This window comes from Vigna unguiculata, chromosome 10, assembly GCF_004118075.2.
Source record: "Vigna unguiculata cultivar IT97K-499-35 chromosome 10, ASM411807v1, whole genome shotgun sequence".
Classification (NCBI taxonomy): Eukaryota; Viridiplantae; Streptophyta; class Magnoliopsida; order Fabales; family Fabaceae; genus Vigna; species Vigna unguiculata.
The window spans coordinates 10,651,870-10,671,715 of NC_040288.1; the positions used below are offsets into that span (position 1 = coordinate 10,651,870).

At 36.4% G+C, this 19,846-nt stretch overlaps 3 protein-coding genes and 1 non-coding gene across 4 annotated transcripts; 1 reads left to right on the forward strand and 3 right to left on the reverse strand.

The window, feature by feature from the left end:
• Positions 1-305: 305 nt before the first annotated feature.
• On the reverse strand, positions 306-1,829 carry LOC114165218. Its single transcript, XM_028049878.1, has 3 exons — positions 1,014-1,829; positions 725-868; positions 306-548 (listed from the first exon to the last, which is right to left on the reverse strand). Exons 1-3 carry the CDS (start codon positions 1,827-1,829, stop codon positions 306-308), a joined length of 1,203 nt encoding a protein of 400 aa, XP_027905679.1.
• Positions 1,830-3,381: 1,552 nt separating this feature from the next.
• Positions 3,382-5,190, forward strand: LOC114165219. Its single transcript, XM_028049879.1, has one exon. It carries the CDS (start codon positions 3,382-3,384, stop codon positions 5,188-5,190), a length of 1,809 nt encoding a protein of 602 aa, XP_027905680.1.
• LOC114167982 lies at positions 3,952-4,058 on the reverse strand. The gene has a single exon (XR_003600581.1). It is a non-coding gene; the product is annotated as a small nucleolar RNA R71 (small nucleolar RNA).
• A 13,048-nt stretch (positions 5,191-18,238) lies between the features above and the next one.
• Positions 18,239-19,761, reverse strand: LOC114165220. The gene is made up of 3 exons (XM_028049880.1): positions 18,946-19,761; positions 18,658-18,801; positions 18,239-18,481 (listed from the first exon to the last, which is right to left on the reverse strand). Exons 1-3 carry the CDS (start codon positions 19,759-19,761, stop codon positions 18,239-18,241), a joined length of 1,203 nt encoding a protein of 400 aa, XP_027905681.1.
• Positions 19,762-19,846: the final 85 nt, after the last annotated feature.

Genomic DNA, 19,846 nt, shown 5'->3' on the forward strand with positions numbered 1-19,846 from the left:
TCCTTTCCCTTAATCTTCAGTTTGGTGTGATTCGTAATTAACTATACTCATTCTTTTGTTATTAATGGATTCAAATTGACATTTGGTTCACAAAAATCTTTATTTTTAATGTACAAGCTCAATCAGCATAAAAATGATTGTATACCATTTAACCCACCAAGAGAACATGATCATAAACCAGGTAATGGATTAAAAGTAAGACAACATTAATACATATAGTGATGATCTAGAATTGGTATTGATGTATTACGATTATTCTATAAATTATATAAGTCATTACAGAAAGATAAATAACTACTTTCACATCAAATTTCCTTCAAATACTTGTTTGGTATTTGGTCTGCCAAGTAAATGTAGAAATGCCCCATAGCTCCGGTACGAAACTTGTTTTCATATACGGATTCCAGTGTTAGAATTTCACCATCTTCGATCATGATAGAACCGGGTTTAGGATAAAAAACTGACATTCCAACTAGGTAACCCTTTTCATTTCCTGCTTCTTTTCCAGTTCCGTATTTTGGATTTGAAGTGCATAAAACCCTTCCATCCTAAGTTAAGCATAATCGTAAATATAGAGATGATTCAATAAACTTTTTAATTTCTTATAAAGATATAAAAATATGAACAAAATTTATTCCTAATGAATATATGAATTACACAAAATGTAATGTAAGTTTATCTACATGATACAACTTATATGGGAACAACAAATATCAAATTTTACTTGTCCATACAGAGTCACATTGACAACACCGGTGTGCATATGAGCAGTGCCATATATAAGATAACCACCTTTTGTCATTGGGATGTTTGCTTTCTTAACATGAGGGATGTCATTGTCATGATTTCTTGGGATCGTATACTCTGCCTATAACAAATTGAGAAATTTACTTTACTCACATACCAACGAAAAAAGTAATTAATAGCCTAATACTTTTGTTTGGAAAATAAATGAGTTTCAAAAGTTTGCTTATGATTTGTAAGGTATTGTATGTATTAAGTAAATGATCTACCTGACAATCATGAATTGGTGTAGAACCATTTGATCTTACACGATCAGTTGAATCAAGTATATAGAACTTAAGAGGCACTTGTTGTTCATCCCAATCAACCCACTTTATTTTGTATCTTAGGGAAAGCTTTCTCGTTGGGCCACGAAAACCATTTCTTAATTTGCATTGTACGTTATCTTGACAACAAAAGAGTCCTCCTTTATAATTTCTAGGCAACAATTGACCATTAATGCCCGTTGTGACATTGTAAAAGTCCTTTGGGAGATTCATAAGCTTACACCTACACTCTGTACAACCTTTTCTATCTTGTGTTCCACGTGTATCAATAACCATGATGCTAAACAACCATTTTTCTTTAAACGCATGCTTTATTTTTGTAGGATTCCCTAATTCAACTGCAAAAGGATTTGGAAGATTTGAAGATGTTCCTCGTGATTCTGCTCCCAAGCCCCAATAATGTGGAAGCAAAAAACCTTGGCATGCACCATCATTTCTTTCAAATTCGATACCATTGCGAAGGTCGTGAGATTGTTTAATGTACTGTGACATGGTAATGTTTTCAATGTATTTTACAGCAAACCAATGATGAAGGTAAGTTTCATACAACGGTACTGAATTACCATCTTCATCAACTACTTCAACATCAAAACTCTTGACCCCAATGTGACCCCTTGGAATGTCAATATCTAATAATGTTTTCACCACAATTTTTCCTGGTCCCACTTCAAAGTTTTCAGACAAAAAAGTAGCTGACTTTATATGATTTTCATCAGGCTCTAAAACAACTGAGTGAGTTGTGTCAAATAGCAACATCATTATTGAAAATAAAATTACTGCTCCTCTAGAGATAGTCCTCATATGAACCTACAGAAAAATTGTTTCCATTAGCCATGACAATATGCGTATATGGTCATTCATCTAATAATCTTGTAGATGTTTTTTGAAAAAGGAGAAAAAATGTCAATTCGATAAGACTGAAAAGAAAAGGCAAAGTAATAGAACATTGACAATAAAATGTCCATACCATATAAGAAAAAGATATTGTGTTGATCATGGTGATGATTACCTATTGTTTACACTTCTTAGAACCTCTTATTTGTCTTTTATTCATGTATTTTTGTGTTGATCTCATGAAAGAATTTAGGATTTTGTTATTTATTTCAAAAACATGTTTACTTTGATGTTTGTGGACTTTTGTAGAAAAGAATGGAAGATTGGAGAAAAAATTCACTAGTTGCTGCCTGGAGCCATTAGCCCAGCTAGTTGGATGTACTCGCCCAGCTAACCAGACTCACTAGCCCAGCGAACCAGACTCACTAGCTCAGCGAGGAATGCTCTCTAGCCCAGCGAGAATGTTTGTTGGCCCAGCGAGTTTATCTTTTTGCTCAAACATTAAAAGTGTCGAGACTCGAACAGAAAAGATAGTTTTTGGTGGGAGGAACACTGCTGGAACTCAAAACGAAGGCAGAGACATTTCTGGAGCTTAAAGGATCAATCTTTCTTCATCCATTCTACCATTTCAACTCCATTTGTGCTCTAGATGTATAGGAGTAGCTAAACTCCATTTCATTGGGGTTGGATGTAATGTACCTAAACTCATTATAGTTTCATCTATGCAATAGAATCTCTTTCACTGTTTTTGTGTTCTATCTAAATTATTTTCGTGCATGATGGAATATCTATGCGTTTTGGGTGGTATCTAATCATTGGAAAGTGTTTTGGAACCCTAGACATGGATAGAACAACCTAAAGGTTTGGTTCTAGACATAGACCAAAGCTTTTGGTCATTCTAGACATCGTTTTTAATGTGTCTTTTGTGTTTAAACCTCTAAGGGATTAGTAATTTTTACATAAAAGTTCAAAACATATCCCTAAGGGATTAGGGATTGAATACCTTTGATGTCAATGCTTGAGTAGATGAGAGATTTATATTGTGAGGTGCTTGCTTAGAGTTTTGGTCATGAATTCCAACCCCAATGAGTCTTTGCCTTGGTATTTTATCACTTTAAAGTTTAGAAATCCTTATGTTTTCACTTGTTTCGAATTAATCAATGGTTACATTCAACGCTTAAATTAGTAAGTACACCTAGTTAACTAAACAAACGCAATTCCCGTGGGAAAACGATACTTGGACTTACCATTTTTATTACTTGCACGACTTGGTACACTTGCCAAAGTCTTAACAAGTTTTTGGCGCCGCTGCCGGGGAATTGTTTGTTGTTTAGGAAAATTGTGTGCTATTTACCGATTTAGGCTTATTCATTTCATTCATTAATTTATTGCTTTTTACACTTTTGGTTGTATATAGTCCAATTGTATATACTTACCCTTTTGCGTAACTTTTCCTTTTTAGTGTTTCTTGTTTTGCATGAGAAGTAGAACTAGAGCTGATAATTTTCTCTTTGATCCTGAAATTGAAAGAACGGCTCGAAGAAACAATAGTAGAAGAAGAAGGCAAAGCAGGGAAGCTAGAGAAGCAACTGTTATTTCTGATCCAACTCTCATTTCTTCATCTGATCAAGAAGAGGAAAACATGGCAAAAAATCCGCATGATGATGCTAGAGGTGAAAGAAGACGCACGTTGGAAGATTATGCTGCATTCACAGGGACCATTAATTTCAACAGTATTGCTCGACCAACGGTGAATGCTACAAATATGGAGATGAAGCCAGCTCTAATCCACTTGGTGCAAAGTAATCAGTTTAATGGATTGGCTAATGAGAATCCATACACGCATCTGGCCACCTTCTTAGAGATATGTAATACAGTAAAAATCCATCAAGTGCCTGATGAAGCCATTCGCTTGAGTTTATTCCCTTTCTCATTGGCGGGAAATGCCAAGGTTTGGCTAAATTCTTTCCCCGAAAACAGTCTCACTAGCTGGGAGGATGTGGTTTCCAAATTCTTGAGCAAGTATTTCCCTCAATCCAAGATTAACAAAGGCAAACAAGAAATCTCTGCTTTCCAGCAAGACGTGGATGAGTCCTTGGGGCAAGCATGGGACAGGTTCAAGGGATTGCTCAGAAAAACTCCCATTCATGGGTTTGATGAGCCCACACAACTTACACTTTTCTTGGCAGGGCTGAAATCTCACTCAAAGTTAATGTTGGATGCATCAGCGGGAGGAAGTATTAAGTGGAAGACACCTACTGAAGCACGAGAGTTGATTGAAAATATGGCCTCCAATGACAATGAAGTGCACAATGAGAGAGCTCAATCTCAACAGAAGGGTGTTCTACAACTTCAGTCTCATGACGCTCTACTAGCACAGAACAAAATCATGACACAACAGCTTGAAGCTCTCATGAAGAAGCTCTCTCAACTTCCGCAAGATCTCCGAAATGTTTCTCAAGCTCAACACCAACAACAGTTGCAAAATTGTGAGTTGTGTGGTGGGGATCATACCAATGGGCAGTGTGCCATGCAAAACACATCTCAAGAAGAGGTTAATTACATGGGGAATACAAGTCGCCAAGGTAATTACAACCAAGGTTGGAGGTCTCACCCAAACATGGGACAAGCAGGACCCTCAAATAGACCACCACCTCAACAATTTCAGCAACATCCCTCTTTGGCAGATAGAACTTCAAAGATTGAGGACATACTCAATCAATTCATGCAAGTGTCAATATCCAACCACAAGAGCACCGAAGCTGCTATCCGTAACTTGGAGGTGCAAATGGGGCAAATAGCTAAGAGGATGGAGGAGAAATCCGATACAAATTTTGCGGCTAACACTGAAGTTAACCCAAAAGAGCATGTTAAAGCTATTACTACAAGGAGTGGAAAGGTGTTAGAAGAGAGAAAAGCAAATAGAGATGATGAAAAAAGAGAAGAGAGTGGAGAGTTACATGAGAGAAAAGAAGAAAGCATTGAAGAAGATGATGAGAATGTTGAAGGAGGACATAAAGAAATGGGTGAGAGAGAGAAGAATAAAGGAAAAAGTGTTGAAAAGCCCCTACCTTACCCTAAAATCCATTCTAGAAAAGAGAAGGAGAAGCAATTTGGGCGATTTTTAGACATATTCAAGAGGCTTGAGATTAATATCCCCTTCTCTGAGGCCCTCCAACAAATGCCTTCATATGCTCGATTCATGAAGGAGTTGCTCACAAAGAAAAGAAAGTACATTGAAGAAGAGACCATCGAAGTCCAAGGAAATTGTAGTGCCATCATCTAAAAGTTGCTTCCACCAAAGTTTAAAGATCCCGGTAGTTTCACTATTCCTTGCACTATTGGCGAGTTGGCTATTGGGAAAGCACTAATCGATCTAGGAGCAAGCATAAACTTGATGCCTCTTTCTGTGATGAGGAGGATTGGAGACTTGGAATTGAAGCCCACAAGAATGACACTCCAGTTAGCAGATAGGTCTATCAAGTGCCCCTATGGAGTCATTGAGGACGTGCTAGTAAAGGTGGACAAATTCACTTTCCCAGTGGATTTTGTCATTCTAGACATGGAAGAAGACACTGAAGTTCCGCTTATATTGGGCAGGCCATTCATGAAAACTGCAAGGGTGCTCATTGATGTGGATAATGGTCATCTCATGGTGCGTGTGGAAGATGAGATTGTCACCTTCAATGTTTTGGAAGCTATGCAACACCTTGGTGATAATAGCAACTGCTTTAGAGTGGATGTTCTAGAAGAAGTGATTGAGACTACCAAGAGCCAATTACATGTGAAGTCCCCACTTGAGAGGGTTTTGATTGAGGCATGTGATGAGTTGACCCTTGATGAGGAAGCGGAAGTGGAGGAAGTGACCAGACAACTAGAAAAGCTCAAGGAGATATCTCCTAATGATGTGAAAGTGGAAAAATTGGAGAAGGAAAAATTTGATGATCAAAACAAGATTGAGCTTAAATTGTTGCCTGATCACCTCAAGTATGTGTTCCTGGAAGGGGAAGCAAGGAAGCCTGTGATAATTAGTAGCTCTCTATCTAAAGCTAAAGAAGAGAAACCGATTGAAGTTCTTAAGGCCAATCAAGGAGCTATAGGGTGGCACATTTCTGATTTGAAGGGGTTAAGCCCAACTTATTGTATGCACAAGATTATGTTAGAGAAAGATTACAAGCCCATAGCACAACCACAAAGAAGATTGAATCCCACTATGAAGGAGGTGGTGAGAAAGGAGGTGCTAAAACTCCTTGAAGCTGGAATGATATACCCGATCTCTGATAGTGCATGGGTTAGTCCTATGCATGTGATGCCAAAGAAAGGGGGTATGACAGTCATTCAGAACAAGAAAAATGAGTTGATTCCAACTAGGACGGTCACCGGGTGGAGGATGTGTATTGACTACAGGAAACTTAATCAAGCCACTCGAAAGGATCATTTCCCCCTTCCTTTCATGGATCAGATGTTGGAACGTTTAGCAGTACAAGCGTACTATTGCTTCTTAGATGGTTATTCTGGATATAATCAGATTGTGGTGAATCCGGAAGATCAAGAAAAGACTGCGTTCACTTGTCCATTCGGTGTGTTTGCTTATAGAAGAATGCCGTTTGGTCTGTGCAATGCTCCTGCTACATTTCAAAGATGCATGTTAGCCATCTTTGGTGACTTGGTTGAGAAGTGCATTGAAGTATTTATGGACGACTTCTCTGTGTTTGGCAAATCCTTTGATCTCTGCTTGAAGAACTTAGATGTGGTGATGAAGAGGTGCATAGACACAAACCTTGTGCTCAATTGGGAGAAATGCCATTTTATGGTGCGTGAAGGAATTGTGTTGGGACATAAAATTTCATCTCGGGGGATAGCAGTGGATAATGCCAAGGTTGATGTAATTGAGAAATTGCCGCCTCCTACTAATGTGAAGGGGGTTAGAAGTTTTCTTGGGCACGCCGGGTTTTATAGAAGATTTATAAAAGATTTCTCCAAGATTGCCAAACCCTTGTGCAACCTCCTTGTTAAAGACACTCCGTTTGAATTTGATGAAGAGTGTTTGAAAGCTTTCAATATATTGAAGAACAAATTGATTTCCTCCCCTGTGATCATCGCTCCAAATTGGAAACAAGACTTTGAGATAATGTGTGATGCCAGCGACTATGCTATAGGAGCTGTTCTTGGCCAGAGGCGAGAAAAATTGTTTCATGCCATTTATTATGCAAGCAAGGTCTTGAATGGAGCTCAATTGAATTATGCCACAACTGAAAAGTAGTTTCTGGCTATTGTGTATGCGCTTGAGAAGTTTAGACCTTATCTCATTGGGTCTAAAGTTACCATTTACACTAACCATGCTGCCATTAAATATTTGTTGACCAAACCTGACTCCAAACCTCGGTTGATTAGATGGGTTCTCTTGCTTCAAGAGTTTGATTTGGAGATTAGGGATAAGAAGGGGAGTGAAAATGTTATTGCTGATCATCTCTCTCGGTTAGTGAATGAGGAAGTGACATGCAAAGAGAAGGAGATCCAAGAAGCTTTTTCAGATGAAAAGCTTATGCTAATTCAGGAGAGGCCATGGTTCGCTGACATGGCTAATTTCAAAGCTGCTGGAGTTCTCCCAGATGATTTTACATGGCATCAAAAGAAGAAATTCTTGCATGATGCAAAGCAGTTCATTTGGGATGATCCCTTCTTGTTTAAGCTTGGCGCTGATAATCTCTTGAGGAGGTGTGTTACTGCAGAGGAAGCTGCAGGGATCCTGTGGCATTGCCACAACTCGCCATATGGTGGTCACTTCAATGGTGATAGGACAGCTGCTAAAGTGCTTCAATCCGGGTTCTATTGGCCCACCTTGTTTAAGGATGCTCATGCTCATGCCAAGAGCTGTGATAAATGCCAAAGGATTGGAAGCATCTCGAGAAGGCATGAAATGCCACTGCAAGCCATCTTAGAAGTGGAGGTCTTTGATTGTTGGGGAATTGATTTCGTTGGTCCCCTCCCTTCTTCATTCAACAATGAGTATATTCTAGTGGCAGTCGATTACGTCAGTAAGTGGGTGGAGGCAACGACTTGTCAGAAAAATGATGCCAAGACTGTCATCAAATTTCTAAAGAGACAAATCTTCTCTCGGTTTGGAGTCCCCAGGGTTCTCATCAGTGATGGAGGATCCCATTTCTGCAATGCCCAATTGGCCAAAGTCTTGAAACACTATGAAGTGAAGCACAAGGTTGCTTCACCTTATCATCCACAGGCTAATGGTCAAGCCGAGGTGTCTAATCGGGAGATTAAGAGGATTTTAGAGAAGACCGTGGCTTCATCTAGAAAAGACTGGTCCTTAAAACTTGATGATGCCCTCTGGGCATATAGGACTGCCATGAAGACTCCTCTTGGATTATCACCTTACCAGTTGGTCTATGGCAAATCATGTCACTTGCCTGTGGAAATGGAGCACAAGGCATACTGGGCCTTGAAGTTTTTGAATTTTGAGCCCTCTTTATCTGCTGAGAAGAGGAGGACCCAATTGCTGGAGCTTGAAGAGATGAGGTTGAATGCATATGAGAACTCTAAAAGCTACAAGGAGAGAGTTAAAATGTATCATGATAGAAAGCTACTTAAGAAAGAATTTCAACCTGGCCAACAAGTGTTGTTATTCAATTCAAGGCTCAAATTATTTCCGGGTAAGTTGAAGTCTAAATGGTCTGGACCCTTCACCATCAAGGAAGTCAAACCCTATGGAGCAATAGAGCTGATGGATCCCTCCTCGGAAGATCCACAAAGGAGTTGAGTTGTGAACGGACAGCGACTTAAGCACTATTTGGGGGGTGAGGTTGAACGCCTCACCACTGTCATTCATCTAGATGACGAATGAGCCTACAGGCGTCGAGCTAATGACGTTAAACAAGCGCTGATTGGGAGGCAACCCAGTGTTTTTGAGTTTTTCTTAGTTAGTAGATTCAATTTCACCAATTTTTGGGTGCATCAGGTCTGCCACTGTTCGCCCAGCGAGTGACAACTAGCTTCGCGAGTCTGGTTTTTCACAGAAAAACAGTTTCAAAATTATGCAGACTCGCCCAGCTAGCCCCCACTCGCCCAGCGAGCATGACCCCTGCACCAACAAAATCTTTTGTCCAATAAAATCGCTGGGCGAGTACTACTCGTCCAGCCCTTTTTGAACGAATTTTTGCCCCTGGAGCTACTCGCTGGGCGCATAAAACTCGCCCAGCGACGCTCTTTCAAAAAAAAAAATTGAAATTCGAATTTTTGGGGGGAAAACCTGACCACTCGCCCAGCGAGCGGTGCCACTCGCCCAGCGACTGCACAGCATTTAATGCTGTCAGCGGTTAGTTGGGTCAAGCCTGCTTTTTAAATTTCCGAAGCAGCTCACCCAGCGAGTGGTATCGGACCGCCCAGCGAGCAACTGCGGTTATTCCCCATCATTACTTTTCATTTTTAATCCATTTTTCCCCCTTCTTTTTACCCTAGCCGTTCCCCTTCCCTCTTCCTCGCTCAGTTGCGCCTCCACCTTCACCTTTGCTCACACTTTGCACTTTTGTTTCCATTTTTCACGTTTTCTCTTTGTCTCTTCCATCAAGTAAGTGATTTTTGCTTCCATTCTCATTTTGTTGTTGTTTTGCTGCTGTTTTGATGTTTAAGATTAGTGTTAGGGTTCTGTTTTGGTTGATTTCATGTTCATGCTTCTTGAATTTGTGTGTATTAGATATTTGGTCCATTTTGTGTGCCTTTTCCGTCAGTTGTAGTTGGGTTAGCTTTGCGTTCGCCTAGCGGGTGCGTGCTTGTGTGTTTTGGGTTGTTTTGATTCATGGTGAGTCGTCCAGCGAGCAGTCCCTGTACAACGAGATCCTCTCGCCCAGCGGGCCTGCTCGCCCAGCGAGTGACGATCCCTGTCACTGTTTTCCAGTTTTTAGACCTCTCGTCCAGCGAGCCTGTTCGCCCAGCGAGCGAATCCACCTAGTTTTGTTGTTTCTCTGGTTTTGCTTGCTCACCCCTGTAATCTTGTGTTTTTATTCAGCAACCTTGTTTGTTCTTACTGTGTTGTTTTGTTTTACTTCTAGTTGTAATCCTAGTTTTGTGTAGTGTAATGCTTTGTGTTCTTCTTTTTGCAGATGGCTCCTCCTAAGACTTCCCATGTTGCTAAAAAGAAGAGAATTACCCGAGGCTCTTCTTCTCAGAATCCCCAACCAGACTTCATGGAATCAGACATGGTGCAGAATTTTGATCAACATAAATTCTCTTCGGAGATGGCTGCCAACCGCTTTGCTGAGATAATGTCCAGGAGCTTGATACCAGAGAGGAAGGTCAAATTAAATCCTGGGGAGTATGATGAGTTTCGTTTGGAGCTTGAGAGGCGAAACTGGCATAAGGTGTTAGCAGACCTTCCTAATGAAATTGATGAAGTGTTGGTAAAAGAGTTCTATGCAAACGCATACCAGCAGGTGAGGGATGGCCCACGTCAATGTAGGGTGCGGGGGAAGCTGATAAAATATGACAGGAAGATAATCAATACCTTTTTGAGGACGGCATCACCTCCTGCGGGCCACGTAACTCCATTTAGTGAATTCTCAAGTGCTCACAAGGATCATGATGCAATTGCCTCAGCTTTGTGCACCCCGGGTCATACTTACATGTTGGGCGTCAATGGCAATCCCATCCGCATTCTTCGGAAGCATCTAACCTCATTGGCACAAATGTGGAGTGCCTTCTCCTACACCAACCTAAGCCCCAACACTCATACTTCAGATCTTAACTTAATGAGATCATATCTCATTTATGGGCTTGTAACAGGTATGGACATGGACGTGGGGGCCCACATTTCTCAGGATATCGCCTACACTGCGGACATGGAGAATGTAAAGTTGGGTTTTCCTGCACTTATCACAGCTCTTTGCAGGGAAAAGGGAATCATTGTTGATACTCCTGTACTCCTCTCCCTCCAGCCACCCATAGACAAAAAGTTCATAAGGAAGAATTGCATTAGTAGGGTGGAACTCAATGAACCTGCACCACCACCCCGAGCACCCCGTCCACCCCGAGCTTCCTCTTCCTCTCAGTCCACACATGATCCTTCCTCCACTTTCGAGGCATCCTTCCAAGCAGCCATGACCAAAATGTTTGCAAGACAGGAGGACATGTGGCTGGGTCATCAAGCACTTAGGCAAGGCCAAGTCAACATCATAGATAGCATGCACCATTTGTCTCTAGGTGTTCCAGATTTTCCAGATGATCTTATCATGACAAGAGGACAGTTTGAGGCACGCATTCCTTGGCCTGTGGGCAGGCCTAAGTCTCAGTGGGGGGGAGGTTCTATTGCTGTTGATGATGATCCTGATGCAGAAGAAGGAGGTCAGGAGGACCCTGCTGATGATGATGACCCTGATGCTGAAGAAGGAGAGCAGGGAGGACCCTGATGCAGTCTGGAGTACTTTGATTGGTGTTTTTGTTGGTTTTGTTTTTTTTAGTGTTTTAGTTTGTGTTATTAGCCAGCTGTTTATTTAGTTTTTGCTTTCAGTACCTTGTTTTAGGGTGGAACACTTGCTTGATAGTTGAACTAATTCTCTTTTTCTCATAATTTTGTTGGCCAGCCTTGTTTTGGATGCCTTATTTTGTTGTTGGCATTGGGAGCTTTGATGTCTTTTCATGTTATCCTTGCATGATCTTGAGCATTTTGCTTGCAAATCCAAGAGTGAGAATGTGGACGTGGTTGCAATTTGATTAATTCCTTAACCTTGTGTGATTATGACCAGGGGATTGAATGGTGAGAATTGTGAGAATGTGTTTGGGAGTGTATGTGAGAAAGCTGTTGTTGCTATGGATTTGAGTTTTGCATGATTCTTGTAAATGCACATACACACTTGATTAGAAATGAGAAAGGCACTTCTTTGTTTTTTATGTTACATAGCTACTTGGCCAAATAGCCACCCTTGATGCTTGACTTTGATCTTTTGTGAACCTTTTGAGCTTTGTTATTTTTGTGACCCCTAAGCCTATAAAGAGAAATACATCTTTACCCACACTCTAGAAGAAGAGAACAAATAGTATGTTATGAAGGTATAAGTTGGGATTAAGTTTGAGGGAAGATTGTGTGAAAAAGTAAGGGGTGAATTGGTTGAGAATGCCTCTTAGTAATGTTTGAATATCTCTATAAAAGAAAAAAGAGAGAAAAAGAAAAAGAAAATGAAAATGAATGAACAAAAGAAAAAGGCAAGCAAAGAGGTTGCTATAGATAAAAATGAGGTTAGAAGGATATGGGAGCCTATTTTTTATATGAAGGTAGAGGATGTTGATGAATGATTTATGCATATTTTTGTTCTCTTCTTCTCATTTGGTGTCTTTGAATCCAAGAAAAACCATGCTTCTTCTAGCCAAGCCAAGCTACAACCCTTAAAGACCTTTTGATCTAAATCAAGTTGTGTGAAGTGTTTTTGAGATGAAGTGCAAAGGTTGATGAAGTAATTTTCTAACATGCTGAGTTTGAGTTGTTTAAACACTTGTCAGTTGAGTGAAACACTACCATGGTGAAAGCTGTGATGATTCTCTTTCCTGTGTGCCATATATCATTCTGGTTTAAGGATTTGTGTTGATAAAAGCACCATTCCATGTTCACTCTGTGAAATGCAAAAGACTTTTCTCTATTTTGTGTGACAAGGATAGTGTGAGTTGATATCATATGCTTCTCTTTTTGTGTTGATCAGGCTAGCCTTGCTTCTCTTTGCTATTTTGATAGTTTTTCTTTCCATGAGGACATGAAAAAATTCAAGTTTGGGGGAGTTGATAAGTGTGATAATTACCTATTGTTTACACTTCTTAGAACCTCTTATTTGTCTTTTATTCATGTATTTTTGTGTTGATCTCATGAAAGAATTTAGGATTTTGTTATTTATTTCAAAAACATGTTTACTTTGATGTTTGTGGACTTTTGTAGAAAAGAATGGAAGATTGGAGAAAAAATTCACTAGTTGCTGCCTGGAGCCATTAGCCCAGCTAGCTGGATGTACTCGCCCAGCTAACCAGACTCACTAGCCCAGCGAACCAGACTCACTAGCTCAGCGAGGAATGCTCTCTAGCCCAGCGAGAATGTTTGTTGGCCCAGCGAGTTTATCTTTTTGCTCAAACATTAAAAGTGTCGAGACTCGAACAGAAAAGACAGGTTTTGGTGGGAGGAACACTGCTGGAACTCAAAACGAAGGCAGAGACATTTCTGGAGCTTAAAGGATCAATCTTTCTTCATCCATTCTACCATTTCAACTCCATTTGTGCTCTAGATGTATAGGAGTAGCTAAACTCCATTTCATTGGGGTTGGATGTAATGTACCTAAACTCATTATAGTTTCATCTATGCAATAGAATCTCTTTCACTGTTTTTGTGTTCTATCTAAATTATTTTCGTGCATGATGGAATATCTATGCGTTTTGGGTGGTATCTAATCATTGGAAAGTGTTTTGGAACCCTAGACATGGATAGAACAACCTAAAGGTTTGGTTCTAGACATAGACCAAAGCTTTTGGTCATTCTAGACATCGTTTTTAATGTGTCTTTTGTGTTTAAACCTCTAAGGGATTAGTAATGTTTACATAAAAGTTCAAAACATATCCCTAAGGGATTAGGGATTGAATACCTTTGATGTCAATGCTTGAGTAGATGAGAGATTTATATTGTGAGGTGCTTGCTTAGAGTTTTGGTCATGAATTCCAACCCCAATGAGTCTTTGCCTTGGTATTTTATCACTTTAAAGTTTAGAAATCCTTATGTTTTCACTTGTTTCGAATTAATCAATGGTTACATTCAACGCTTAAATTAGTAAGTACACCTAGTTAACTAAACAAACGCAATTCCCGTGGGAAAACGATACTTGGACTTACCATTTTTATTACTTGCACGACTTGGTACACTTGCCAAAGTCTTAACAAAGTCTTAACAGTTTTATATATGGTGGATCACTAAAAGATGATATATTCAGCGTAACTAAATTTTAAATTGTTGTTGGTTGTCTCTTTTCAGTTCGTTGTATTAGGTGTTTGTTATTGTATTTAAACCTAAATTAACATGTATTGACATAGTTTTACAGATCTACAAAACTATTTGGAAGTTTTGTAACTATTTGTAGATGTAAAAACAACTTGATTGATCTTTTGTTTGGGCAAACTTCACATGGTTTCAGTTTTGTAGTTTATTTTTTTTTAAATAGCAACATTCTAATATTATAAGACAATATGTTTTGGCTTAATTTATGCTTAAAAGATGAAAAATAAAATATCACTCATACAAATTAAAGAAAAGCAAGTTTATTCAAATAAACAGGTAAGAAAGACAAAAAGAATATAATTTTAATAACACTAATTAGTGGCACTTAAGACATGGCCTATATAAACAACAATTGTACATAGTGAGAATTATAATATATAGTGTTGATTGATTATGCTTGATATTCCTTTTATCACTATTCATAGTATTTTAGTAAGAAATAAAATGATATTTCTATATGATTTAAATATATTCTAAATACCTCTAAATTAATATAAGTTAATTATATTTTAAGATTGTACTGTAGAACTTGATTTGTTGTGTCCTTGAATGTTAAAATACTAGAAACAACAATGTTTATAGCATAGCTATTACAAACAACTTAACTTAGCCTTTTTTATCACTGTAAACAACGAATTCAACACATAACAATGGAAGGTTGTGTTTTTCTTAATGGGCAAGTGCGATGATTGTGATATCATTTATATCAAATTTTGGAAAATTAACTTCTAAATAATTCAATGAAACAAAGATTATAAGGCATTTATCATCTTAAAAACACATATGCATGTTTCTTAATGTAATGTGACTCAGTAAAAATGGACAACATAAAACTAGAATGAAAAACCGTGAATGTACGTCAACCAATTTATTTCAATAATTTTATTTTTATAAAAGATAAACATGCACAAAGAAAATCATTGCCATCTACTTTTAAGAAAAAAAGGGTTATCCAAAGAGAAATTGCCATCTTCGTTAAAGAGAGACCATAAAGTTTTGTAAATCAATCATATAAAAACTTCATGGACTCTAAAACAATATCACTCGTTTTCTGGTTAAAAGGTTATGAAAAAGGAAAAAAACAAACATGATTCTTTATTCCTTGAATTTATACTATTTTGATTGTTTTGAAATTTTGTTTCGGGTATAGGGTCGAACGTCCAATTAAAATAATTTCATGGTCTGTTGACTCTAGTGTTTTCCTCTCTGTCCTAGGGTAATCTATTAGCCAACCGATCATGGGGTACCCGTTAAAGGTGCTCTAATGTTAAAGTAAGCTCAGGTTCGATCAATTAAAACAACTAAAGCTATAATAAAAATTTAATGAATGCCCAAACAACCATACATTTGACCTGTAAATATGGTTTTCTCCTTGAGATTTTTATTAGGGATGAATTAATTCAGTCAAATTTCCTTTAAACATTATTATTGACATATTTATGTTAATTAGATGTTTAATTGATTTTATTAATGACCGATTAGTTTTTTCCACATCCGAGCGGTTGGTTATACTTCATTCCGCAAGGTTTGTACCGTCGGTGCATATACTACAACTTACTACAACTTTATTCACCTGTTTTGACGCTTCCAAGTATTTACAAGAGAGAGAAACTTCTATTCTTAACTTAATCTTATCGTAAATAATATGATAAAGTGCATGCTCATTTAACACCTATCTTGAAACATCTTTAAGTGGCATGATCTTGAAACATCTTTAAGTGGCATGACCTCTACCATTGATTCATAAGTTATCCATCTTCAAATTATCTTTTCTCCCTTTCCATTTTTGAATTGAATGCTATTTCCTTGTCAAATTTCTCATACTCTTTATAAACACATAATATATGCATATATATATATATACTTACATATACATACATACACACACATACATGTATATATATATATATATATATATATATATATATATATATATATATATATATATATATATATATATATATATATATATATATATATATATATCATGTTCTTTCATTTGTTTAGGCAACTTTTCACACTAGTATAATTAAATAGATTTAACTTATGTCCAATTGCATTCTTGTAGCAATTTCTATCTTATCTTTTCTTTATATCATTATGCTCTTATTTTTGTATTCTTGCTCTTATTCCATTCTCACATGGAAACTTTCACAACTAATCCTGTGAATTAAATATATATTTAGTTGTGAGTATCTTTGACATTCATGTTGTTTATTTTATATTTTTAAAAATATAAGAAAATTGAAATTTCAATACTAAATCAAGCTAAAACAAATTTAGACATTAATCAAGAATACTCTGCCTAGAAAAATACTGTTAGCCCAAACCTTAGTCTCAAATAAAAAAAAAATAAATTATATCAAACACCTTTGAAATCCACCCATCATATCACAATTAACATAAAAGCATTTCTTAAAAATACTAATTGTCCTTCCATCTCATACAAAAACAAGGATGATTTACTTGAACTTGAACCAACAATAGTGGAAAAAAAGTAACTTGCATCAAGAAATGATTGTTTAACATAAAAAGAACAGGACGTAAAAAATGTGCAATGATATTTTTTTAATTAAAATCAATTTTTTTACGTGCACCTCCCATGGTTCATTAAAAATTTTATGATATACGTCATTTGACAACATTGGTTGTCATAAATTTTAAGATATACATCGAATGTTTGACATAAATTTGTTTATATTTCTACACAAAATCTTGTTCTTCCTCACTTCTCCCTCGCGTTTACGAAATTTTGGCTATCTTCCTTAGTTGTTGCTTCAGCGAGTGTGTTCTTAGGTACATTGGTGATCTAAAGTGTATTTTTCTTTCATCTTAGTGAGTGGTTGTTTCTAGTTGATTAGGTTGTAGGTTAAAAATTTTCATGGAGGTTAATGATCTAAACTTCCATTTAATCTTTTAAATTTATATTGTGGTTATTTTAGGGAATCTCAATCATGATAATGTATAAATGCTTTTATTAAATTTTGTTGTTTTGATAACGTGTTATATCAATGTTTAAATTCGATATTGTGAATATCGAAATTAATATTTTAAATTAAGTTAAATAGATAAAAGTAATTATATTTTTTAAATTAAATTTAAAATTTTGGGATAGTAAAAATTATAAGGACTACTTAAGTATTTAAGTCATTAGGAGTGACTTCATTATTAAGTCCTTACTTCATTTACAAGGGATTGTAATAAATTTATGTATCCAGTTGATAAGAATATTAATATATATGAGTAGTTTCAATACATAAGATAAATAATAGAAGGTCATGCAACATTTCAAACTTTTATAAAAATTTAAATAATTCAATATCGTATATAAATCAATATCAATATTATTATACATTAAAATTATTATTAAAAAATATGTATTTATTTAGATAGATCATGAAATAGAGGATCATCTATTCATTTTCAATTTTTCATTTATTTCCTTTTCCTAATGTTCATTTTGGTGTGATTTGCACCTCACTCTACACAAGTATTTTTTCTTCTTCTCGGATTGAAATTGGCACTTGATTTTAAATTATAAGCTCTATTAGTAGACTACATTTTCTTAGTGTATTGTTAGCTTAACAATAACTATATACCAAATAATGCATCAACCAAACACTATAACACAAGTAAAACCATCACAAACTAAGCTGGGGGTTAAAAGTAAACCAACAATAATACTCATAGTAATAACTTGGAATAAATTTGCAAGTAAACCAACACTATTTTCAAATTAAATATGAAAAAAACATAAATCTAGCAATGATGCATTAAGAATGTTAATTTCGTAAAAGGATATATAATTTATTATAAAATGTATTACAAATTAATATAACAAGTGTATAAGATTTAACGTAATATCTATAGGATTAACTGTCCTAGATATTTTGAATTCCCTTTTACAAAAGTGAATTGTAGGGATCCCTACATAGATGTAAAAAAATATCTTGGATAATACGAGAGAAAACATATTCATTTTCAGCTTTTGTGTTTATTCCTTTCCCTTAATCTTCAGTTTGGTGTGATTCGTAATTAACTATACTCATTCTTTTGTTATTAATGGATTCAAATTGACATTTGGTTCACAAAAATCTTTATTTTTAATGTACAAGCTCAATCAGCAAAAAAATGATTGTATACCATTTAACCCACCAACAGAACATGATCATAAACCAGGTAATGGATTAAAAGTAAGACAACATTAATACATATAGTGATGATCTAGAATTGGTATTGATGTATTACGATTATTCTATAAATTATATAAGTCATTACAGAAAGATAAATAACTACTTTCACATCAAATTTCCTTCAAATACTTGTTTGGTATTTGGTCTGCCAAGTAAATGTAGAAATGCCCCATAGCTCCGGTACGAAACTTGTTTTCATATACGGATTCCAGTGTTAGAATTTCACCATCTTCGATCATGATAGAACCGGGTTTAGGATAACAAACTGACATTCCAACTAGGTAACCCTTTTCATTTCCTGCTTCTTTTCCAGTTCCGTATTTTGGATTTGAAGTGCATAAAACCCTTCCATCCTAAGTTAAGCATAATCGTAAATATAGAGATGATTCAATAAACTTTTTAATTTCTTATAAAGATATAAAAATATGAACAAAATTTATTCCTAATGAATATATGAATTACACAAAATGTAATGTAAGTTTATCTACATGATACAACTTATATGGGAACAACAAATATCAAATTTTACCTGTCCATACAGAGTCACATTGACAACACCGGTGTGCATATGAGCAGTGCCATATATAAGATAACCACCTTTTGTCATTGGGATGTTTGCTTTCTTAACATGAGGGATGTCATTGTCATGATTTCTTGGGATCGTATACTCTGCCTATAACAAATTGAGAAATTTACTTTACTCACATACCAACGAAAAAGTAATTAATAGCCTAATACTTTTGTTTGGAAAATAAATGAGTTTCAAAAGTTTGCTTATGATTTGTAAGGTATTGTATGTATTAAGTAAATGATCTACCTGACAATCATGAATTGGTGTAAAACCATTTGATCTTACACGATCCGTTGAATCAAGTATATAGAACTTAAGAGGCACTTGTTGTTCATCCCAATCAACCCACTTTATTTTGTATCTTAGGGAAAGCTTTCTCGTTGGGCCACGAAAACCATTTCTTAATTTGCATTGTACGTTATCTTGACAACAAAAGAGTCCTCCTTTATAATTTCTAGGCAACAATTGACCATTAATGCCCGTTGTGACATTGTAAAAGTCCTTTGGGAGATTCATAAGCTTACACCTACACTCTGTACAACCTTTTCTATCTTGTGTTCCACGTGTATCAATAACCATGATGCTAAACAACCATTTTTCTTTAAACGCATGCTTTATTTTTGTAGGATTCCCTAATTCAACTGCAAAAGGATTTGGAAGATTTGAAGATGTTCCTCGTGATTCTGCTCCCAAGCCCCAATAATGTGGAAGCAAAAAACCTTGGCATGCACCATCATTTCTTTCAAATTCGATACCATTGCGAAGGTCGTGAGATTGTTTAATGTACTGTGACATGGTAATGTTTTCAATGTATTTTACAGCAAACCAATGATGAAGGTAAGTTTCATACAACGGTACTGAATTACCATCTTCATCAACTACTTCAACATCAAAACTCTTGACCCCAATGTGACCCCTTGGAATGTCAATATCTAATAATGTTTTCACCACAATTTTTCCTGGTCCCACTTCAAAGTTTTCAGACAAAAAAGTAGCTGACTTTATATGATTTTCATCAGGCTCTAAAACAACTGAGTGAGTTGTGTCAAATAGCAACATCATTATTGAAAATAAAATTACTGCTCCTCTAGAGATAGTCCTCATATGAACCTACAGAAAAATTGTTTCCATTAGCCATGACAATATG